Consider the following 9,838-nt stretch of genomic DNA (forward strand, 5'->3'; position numbering starts at 1 on the left):
TGTCTATCAATTGGTTTGTTACCAAATATGCATAACCCGTCTCGACAAGGAATTTGTTACCTAAGCAATCAAATACATAATTTACACGCCAGATCATACCATGGGCATAATTTACTAATTTAGAAGCATTTTCATACCACTGCAATATTGCAATGTAGCATGCACAAGGCCATCCGCCATCAAGTAATTTCTGACAAACTAGCTTATATCAGATTTGTGCTACAGCAATGCATTACAAAAGGTAAGACCCTCTAAACACCCTTAGAGCACAGGAATTCCACTTAGCATAAGTGCATGGAAAGCAGCTAAGTAGACTACAAAAGCACTTGCCAAAAGAAAGCCACCAAACATGTCATTCAGGTTGATGGATCAGCAGCTGCGCGATCATTGCCGTCATACTTGTGCCCGAAATAATCAAGGACCCAAGCATTAAAAGTCTGGTCGCTAGCACAGTTCAGGAAACCACGGAAAACTTCTTGTTCTGGCTTAGCAAGATAGGTTGCTAACTCAATTTTCTCAATTGCTGGAAGAGTTAGCTACTCAGTGTGCTTCCAAAGATTGGCATTAGGGTCTGTAGCTGCTATTGGCTGAATAGGGGCAGCAGATTTCACAGTTTCAGCAAGACTCACAATGCTTGATGCCACATCATCATCTAACACTCTGGCTCGACGCGCCTTGACCTTTGGTTTCTTATGTGGTGCTTTAACATGCTTGCGCTTCAGATTTGAGCTAGTGCCTTCTGCTGGACTATTGGGTGCAATCATGTCGGAATCACTAAGACCTTGTTCAGCAGTGGATGTGTGGTTGCTTGTTTCACTACTAGCATCAGATTCCACATTCTCACTTGCATCATTCACATCAATAGCTAGTGAGCCATCAGCATGAGACGAGTCACTAAACAGTTCTTCCAAGAGATGATAAAACTTGATGGAGTGAGTAAGGTAGTTAAATTTAATTTTCTGCAACATAAACCAAAGAATATCAATGCAATAAATTGTTTGAGTAGTCTGGTCAATTTAAATGTGCACAACGGTGGTAAATGCAAAAAAGGAATATCTATTAACACTGGCATGCCATTTTCAAATTAAAAACTAGATAATCAGTTTAGCAAAAACAAATAGAAAGGTGAGCTAAAGCGAACTTACGCCAAGCTTGCTTGGTGATTTCTCTGACTTGTCAATGTTAAATTTGTTAAGTACTTTATCGAAACCATATCCACTCCTCCCCTTTGCTAGCTTTATCCACTTCCATTTCTCCTTGAATGACCTATAGTGTCGATCAACTTGTTTCGCTGTAGCTGTAATTCCAAACTTGTCATTCAAATCATTAGCACATTGTAGATGGTGTTGTGCCTTCCACTTGAAGGTTGGTGGCTTGTCCCTTTGCTTCTCGATATACCACTCAAGCATATACTTGGTACAATCATCACTCCATGACATGTAATTATCACGAGAGCGATCAACCTCGCTCTTGGCACCTTCTTTTTGCTCACCCATTCTATAAATCAAGGTCAGAAGTCAATATGCTATTATGTCAGCGAATACACAAGGGTTTCAGCACAAGCAGACAATCCATACATTACCCAACAGTACATTCCAAATTAAAAGTATAGTTGCGCAATACATGGAAAAGAAAATTATAGAGCTAGATTAACACAAAATGTCTAAACATGGAACTGCTAAATGAGGGAAATGTACTACAGCAAAGTAGTTTCAAATGGTACTAGCACTGCTCCCACTGTCTGAAGCATAATTGTTTGCCAATCTCTCTCTATCATTCCACATCTGTTGGGCAATCAAATCACGCTTGGCTACCCACTCGCGTACATCACTCTCTCGGTCGGAGACACGATTGCTACTCCTTGGCAGGTGGTGGTACCAAGTTGGTTCGTCATCTACAAACTCATCGGGTCCATTGTCTAAAATCCAGTTGTGAATGACGCAACAAGCAATAACCACCTTGGGTTGTGATTTCAAGGGTAAAAAAGGTCTATTACTAAGAATCTTGAAATGATTCTTAATAGCTGCAAAGGCTCGCTCGACCATTGTCCTTAGTGAGGAATGACGGTGGTTGAACAGCTCTTTTGGAGAGGTTGGACGATTCGGACCATGGAACTCCTGCAGATGATAGCGAACACCTCGATAGGGTGGCAATATGCCCAGCCTGGTGGCATACCCAGCATCAACCAAATAAAATTTTCCTACATACATAGTGGAATACCACCTTAAGTTAATTTACTATGTTTAGACTAAACAACATTTTTTAATGTGCAATTACCTTCTGGAATTTTGAGACCGTTTGGACAAGATAGGGCATCATGCAATACAGCAGAATCATGAGCAGATCCCTCCCACCCTGCTAGAACATACGTGAATCTAAGATCGAAATCCACGGCAGCTAGGACATTCTGTGTGGGATATGGCTTGCGGCCCCTAAACCTGTCCACATATTTTGAAGGCACACGTGCCCTAATATGGGTGCCATCTAGTGCCCCTATACATCCCTAGAAAAAAAAACATGTGTGAATTAGAATGAACTTAGTTTGGAAATTAACTAGTATAACACACTGGTTAGAGTTACCTCAAAGTAGGGATAAAATTTGTTTGGGTTGGTAGTGATCTTAACATGTGTATCTGTAGACCGAGTGCAAATTATTTCACGGGCTAACTTCACAAGGGCACATAGGACGATGTTAAAATACCTACTCACTGTCTCCTCAGATCGCCACAATGCAAATCCTACAGAGGAATGAGTGTGATATTGCCCAACAATTTTCAAAAACATAGCTAGCTACTCCTCTACGGACACATGAATTGTGTCAACCAGAAGCTTTTTGTCCCTAAGGTGAGCACACAACTTGTAGAAAACAGCCGGATACATCCTGAGCTGGCGCAAACACGTCCTTTCCGAGGTGTCGATCAGTCTAATTAGTTCAGTACTCCTCCAAATATCTCTCTTGACAAGTGGACCATACTTGACACATTTAGCTCTATTCTTCCTCTCTTTTTTCTTGCTCCACCAAAGGACCAACATTACAAAAAGGACAAGTAGTGTGCGTTGCTTCCACATACAGTAATATAGATATTGTTGTTGAGAATTATCCATCTGAGTAAAGATAAGATGCATAAGCATAAAAGAAAATGGAAAAGCAATGCAAAGCATGTGCAAGCAGATAGTAAATAATTTGTCAATACATAAAAAAAATTCTATTGTCAAAAGCAATGCAAAGCATGTACAAGCAGATAGTACAAGCAGAGGTGTGTGACTTTTATTGTCAAAAGCAAGATGATACTGCTCTGTCTTTCAGGCCCTCAGATATATTAGAAGAGAGTATTAGGTGTCAGCCCTCCCACCGTGGTAGTGGAAAAGTATGAGGGCACATGTTGTAGTGATATCCTAGCATCAATTAGTCCAGCATATAATCTTTAAGCAAGGTATTTAGCTTTAGATTTATGCAGATGTAAGGTACTAAAATAACTCTGAACCGTTCCTGAATCCTGCACCAAGTACAAGACAGAGAAGAGAAGATAAGAGCGCACTGCTTGTCCAGTCAGATGAGAACGGACTGCAGATGCAAACTAAGAGAGACCAGTACCCCTCACATCTAGAAACAATAATCACGTACATCTGCTTGCGGCGTCAGATGAGAGGGCACTGCAGGCGATTGGGTAGAGTGTACACTGGGAAAGAAGGAAAGACCCATCAGATTTGGGCACGAACTAACCTTGATTGCTCCGGTGGATCTGGTCTGGCTCGCTGACGATTTCCCACCGGTGCAGGAGATCGCCGAGGTCCTTGAGCGCTTCTGGTCGCCGGCGGCGGTACGGACGGTGGAACGGAGGGGCTAGGGATTTGGGGCTGGGACGAAGGAGGATAAGGGGATACGGGGCGAACCGTGAGGGGAAAGTGAGCGGTGGGGGGAAGACAGGCAGCCAATATTTGGCTAGCCACGTGTTGGCGCGCCCACGGTTCGAGTCGAACCAATCGACCGCCAATTTTTGGCGCGTGCCAATAGTTGGCTTGCCAAAATTTGGCTGCAAACCAATTAGCCCCATCCATACCCACTGGATATCCATTGGGTCCTCTCAAGACATATAAATTACACATAACACAGTGTTAACATAAGCTCCTCCATTCTTATGGTTAACATAAGCTATGCCTCACTTATGATAAACATCAACTTATGGTAAATCAACATCCACTAACAAGCTGAGATCATTTAGTATTTTTCTAATAGTTGTGAATGACGAGTCATTTAACAAGGAGATAAAAATAAGGGAAGGGGCATTGGAGTATGTTACAGAGGGGATTGAATGTCAACTAATAAAAGTTACGATGGAGATTGTGCAATTTCTTTTACATGTTTTAGATAACAAAGTGTAAAATTATAGTGGGATATGTGACTGTGGGGTAGGGATAGCAGATTTTGGCCCATTAAGTCACACTATCGGGTCGGGTTTGGATATATCCACAGGTACAAGATTATATCCATGCCCTACCCACGAGAAATCGAGCCGGGTTTGGGTGGCGTCCATGGACACAAAATCATATCCAGACCCTGTCCATTCGGGTCGGATATCCACGGATATCCATGTCCATGGGTAAAATTGCCATCCTTACCTAAAACCTACCCCGGCAATCCTCTCCTCGTCGCCCTGTGGAAGAGCGATCACCGGGTTGTATCTGGAACTTGTAAGGGGTGTGTTTTATTAAGTATTCGGTTCTAGTTGTCAGAGGTTGGAATACAACTCCAAATCGTCCTATTACCATGGACACGACTATTTGAATAGATAAACTTCGTTGCAGGGGTGCACCACATTCCCCAACACGCTCGATCACTCTGGCCAGGCACACTTTCCTGGGTCATACCCGGCCTTGGAAGATCAACATGTCAGAGCCCTACCTAGGCTCAATAGAGAGGCCAACATTCTGGTCTACATCCTAAGCGCGTAGGGGTCTTGGGTGTTGGGAAACGTAGCATGCAATTTCAAAAAAATTCCTACGCTCACACAAGATCTATCTAGGATATGCATAGCAATGAGAGGGGGAGAGTGTGTCCATGTACCCTCATAGACCAAAAGCGGAAGCGTTTGCTTAACGCGGTTGATGTAGTCGAACGTCTTCTCGTTCCGATCGATCAAGTACCGAACGCACGGCACCTCCGAGTTCCGCACACGTTCAACGTGATGACGTCTCTCGAGCTCTTGATCCAGTAGAGTGTCGAGGAAGTAGACGAGTTCCGTCAGCAGGACGGCGTGGTGACGGTGATGGTGATGTGATCCGCGTAGGGCTTCGCCTAAGCAATGCGAGAATATGACCGGAGGCATAAACTGTAGAGGGGGGCGTCGCACGCGACTTGGAACAATTGATGTGTGTTCTAGGCGCCCCCCAAGTATATAAAGGAGGGAGGGGGAGGAGACCGGCCCTAGGCGCGCCCAAGTAGGAGGAATCCTACTCGGGCTCCTAGTTGGATTCGCCCCCCTGTCGGTGTCAAAACCGGCGAATCTCGGGTAGGGGGTCCCGAACTGTGCGTCTGAGGTTGATGGTAAGAGGAGACATGGGACACAATGTTTACCCAGGTTCGGGCCCTCTCTATGGAGGTAATACCCTTCTTCCTGCTTGATTGATCTTGATGAATACGAGTATTGCAAGAGTTGATCTACCACGAGACCGTAATGGCTAAAACCCTAGAAGTCTAGCCTATGTGATTATGATTGTCACTATGGACTAAACCCTCCGGTTTATATAGACACCGGTGGGAACTAGGGTTGTACAAAGTCGGTTACATAGAAAGGAAATAGTACATCCGGACGCCTAGCTTGCCATCCACGGAAAGGAGAGTCCTATCCGGACACGGGAGAAAGTCTTCTATCTTGTATCTTCATGGCCCAATAGTCCGGCCCATGTCCAACAGGCCGGACGCCCGAGGACCCCTTAGTCCAGGACTCCCTCAGTAGCCCCCGAACCAGACTTCAATGACGAGGTGTCCGGCGCGCAGATTGTCTTCGGCATTGCAAGGCGGGTTCCTCCTCCGATTACTTCAAAGTCCCTGACTTAAAGAGCGGTATTCGACTTTTCTATTTAATGTCACTCCCATCGACTTCCACGCCTTCCTGACTTCAGGTTCCACGTGTCGAGCGAATACGAGAGGTCGGGGTATTTTTGCACATACCACCCTGACTATACAAGAGAGGTGCCTATTTAAAGAGAAGATCTCAGATCCATTCCACACCCTGCAAAAAACCCTTAGAACTCGCTAGGAGGAACCACTCCAACATGGCTAGCGCTCCCAGCTCTTCCTCTCATCCCCACGACTCCGAAAAAGGTGATTGGGAGAGATGTTCCGTATCTCACGGTCAGCCGACGAAACTGCGAAAACAGGGCTTTCTTCCCCCCGCGGATCTAGTCCCCATCCGAGCAGGATTGACGTCCTTCAACGGCGGGGTTCAGGCGGAGAATTTCCCAATCCATCCAGGGGGAACGAGTATGCTTCATCCCCTACTTGCTAAGAGGCGCCGGATTTCCAATCCATCCCTTCCTCCGAGGACTTCTGGAGTATTAGGGCCTCCAGCTGCACAGTTTCACTCCCGCCTCCATCCTGCACATCGCAGGTTACATTGCTCTGTGTGAGCTATTCCTGGGCTGTGAGGGCCATTTTGAATTATGGAGAAAACTGTTCTGCCTCGTCCCTCGTAACCAAGGGGGATCAATATTCGAAGTGGGAGGAGCCGAGGTATGGCGCATCGCCGGGACCGGATACCTGTCCGGCACGCCGAAGAAGGCTTCCAAAGAGTGGCCTTCTGGATGGTTTTATATTGACGACGTCGCTCTTTCTGACCCAGTCCGAATGGGTCTCCCCGAATTTTCAAGTGCTCCGTTGAAGAAACGCCATAGCTGGCACCCACGGAGCCTCGAGGAGGAGGATAGCACGGAAGTTAGTCAGTTGATGGGCAAGATTAAGACGCTCGCCCAGTCCGAATTATCAATAATCGAGGTAATGGCGATCTCCATAGTGCGGGGGGGTCCAACCACTCCAATACAGAGGGCTTCCCACGTGGCCCTATAATGGGGAAGGTGACACCTCACACTGCGGTCGGAAGGGTCCGAAAACCCCCGCCGCTTTGGCCAAAATATTGGCCGAACTGTACAAAGGGGAGAAGGAGGAGTTCACTCGTCTCCAATGTCGAGATGGATTTTCCATGTATAATCCTCCTAGCTGGGTAAGTTCTAATTCCACCATTTTACTCAATCCTCTCCCTAAATCATTTCTAATGGATAGTAACCTATCCACACGCAACAGGAATGGCGGAAGGCTACCGAGGGGATCCGTAGCCCCACCCCCCAGCCGGAGGGTCACAATCGGGACCTTGACCCCGGATTCGAAGAGGATCCGGACATATTTGTGGAGCTTGAAAATGGGGTGTTCTACCAGACGAGCTATGATGGTACGGAAGTGCCCGTCATTGCTGATTATCCCGGCCTCCTCCCTCCTTCGCATGTAAGTAGTTTTAATAGACACCTTCTTCGAAAGAGCCTCTTTATTATGCCTCACCCATCGCACTATTTCGTGCTCCAAAGGGGAGGCGCTCGATGCCGCAATGCGCACCAGAAGCATCTCCGAGGAGAGCGGCTCCCGCACCGAGCACGTCTTCGAAGAGAAAGGAAAACGATAATACGACAAAACCTTCATCAAAGAGGTAAGCCTTTCCTTTAAAAATACGCCTCCTGGTCGCCACATCAAATCATGATGTCATCCGCCACATTCTATCAGGAAAAGTGTCCGCCGGACTATGTCCGGGGATCCTGCCGGTCGTGCCTCCACTAGTCAGGTTCCAGACCCTGCCCTAAGGACGGGGGCTGATATGTCTCCATCGCATCTACTTTTCCAAACACTTTTGCCCTTGTTTTGGACTCTAACTTGCATGATTTGAATGGAACTAACCCAGACTGATGCTGTTTTCAGCAGAATTTCTATGGTGTTATTTATGTGCAGAAACAAAAGTTCTTGGAATGACCTGAAACTTCACGGAACATCTATTGGGAAATAATAAAAAATCCTTGCAAAACATGAAGACCAGGGGGCCCACCACCTGTCCACGAGGGTGGGGGCGCGCCCCCTACCTCGTGGGCCCCCTGGAGCTCCTCCGACCTCAACTCCAACTCTATATATTTGATTTCGGGGAGAAAAAATCAGAGAGAAGGATTCATCACGTTTTATGATACGGAGCCGTCGCCAAGCCCTAAAACCTCTCGGGAGGGCTGATCTGGAGTCCGTTCGGTGCTCCGGAGAGGGGAATCCGTCGCCATCGTCATCATCAACCATCCTCCATCACCAATTTCATGATGCTCACCGCCGTGCGTGAGTAATTCCATCATAGGCTTGCTGGATGGTGATGGGTTGGATGAGATCTATCATGTAATCGAGTTAGTTTTGTTAGGGTTTGATCCCTAATATCCACTATGTTCTGAGATTGATGTTGCTATGACTTTGTTATGCTTAATGCTTGTCACTACGGCCCGAGTGCCATGATTTCAGATCTAAACCTATTATGTTTTCATCAATATATGAGAGTTCTTGATCCTATCTTGCAAGTCTATAGTCACCTATTATGTGTTATGATCCGTTAACCCCGAAGTGACAATAATCGGGATACTTACCGATGACGACCATAGTTTGAGGAGTTCATGTATTCACTATGTGCTAATGCTTCGTTCCAGTACTCTATTAAAAGGAGGCCTTAATACCCCTTAGTTTCCATTAGGACCCCGCTGCCACGGGAGGGTAGGACAAAAGACGTCATGCAAATTCTTTTCCATAAGCACGTATGACTATATTCGGAATACATGCCTACATTACATTGATGAATTGGAGCTAGTTCTGTGTCACCCTAGGTTATGACTGTTACATGATGAACCGCATCCGGCATAATTCTCCATCACTGATCCATTGCCTACGAGCTTTCCATATACTGTTCTTCGCTTATTTACTTTTCCGTTCTATTGCTATCATCACTACAAAATATCAAAAACATTACTTTTGCTATCATTACCTTTTTCTACCTCCACCATTACTATCATATTACTTTGCTACTAAACACTTTGCTGCAGATATTAAGTTTCCAGGTGTGGTTGAATTGACAACTCATCTGCTAATACTTGAGAATATTCTTTGGCTCCCCTTGTGTCGAATCAATAAATTTGGGTTGAATACTCTACCCTCAAAAACTGTTGCGATCCCCTATACTTGTGGGTTATCAAGACTATTTTCTGGCGCCGTTGCCGGGGAAGCATAGCTCTATTCTTTGAGTCACTTGGGATTTATATCTGCTTATCATTATGAAGAACTTGAGAGATCCAAAAACCAAGATTTATCCCTCAACTACAAGGGGAGGTAAGGAACTGCCATCTAGTTGCGCACTTGATTCACCTTCTATTTTGAGTAAGCTTGCGACACCTAAACCTGCTTCTGCTATTAGTTCTGATATGTCGCATGTTATTGATGATGCCACTTCTGCTATGCATGATACTTATGATGAAACTACTTCTCTGCTTGATACTACTGTGCCACTTGGTGAATTTCTTGATGAACAACTTGCTAGGGTTAGAGAGAATGAAAATATTGAATCTGATAATATTGATGAAAGTGATTATGAAGACTTGCCCGTTATTCCTAAGGGTTATGTTTTTGATAAAGAAGCTTCTTTAGCTATTTTAGCTTGAAAGATAGTTATGAACTTAAGAGGTTATTAGCCAAATGGAATAAGCAATCTCTAAATGCTAGGATGAAACCTGACCCTGCTTTTGCTACTTCACCTATCTTTGTTACTAATAAGGATTA

The 9,838-nt window shown here is 45.3% G+C and overlaps 1 protein-coding gene across 1 annotated transcript; it reads right to left on the reverse strand.

Annotated features, from left to right (window-relative positions):
• Positions 1-536: 536 nt before the first annotated feature.
• LOC125546980 lies at positions 537-1,496 on the reverse strand. The gene is made up of 2 exons (XM_048711048.1): positions 1,146-1,496; positions 537-959 (listed from the first exon to the last, which is right to left on the reverse strand). Exons 1-2 carry the CDS (start codon positions 1,494-1,496, stop codon positions 537-539), a joined length of 774 nt encoding a protein of 257 aa, XP_048567005.1.
• Between the last annotated feature and the right edge of the window lie 8,342 nt (positions 1,497-9,838).

Source organism: Triticum urartu, chromosome 3 (assembly GCF_003073215.2).
Source record: "Triticum urartu cultivar G1812 chromosome 3, Tu2.1, whole genome shotgun sequence".
In the NCBI taxonomy this organism is placed as follows: domain Eukaryota; kingdom Viridiplantae; phylum Streptophyta; class Magnoliopsida; order Poales; family Poaceae; genus Triticum; species Triticum urartu.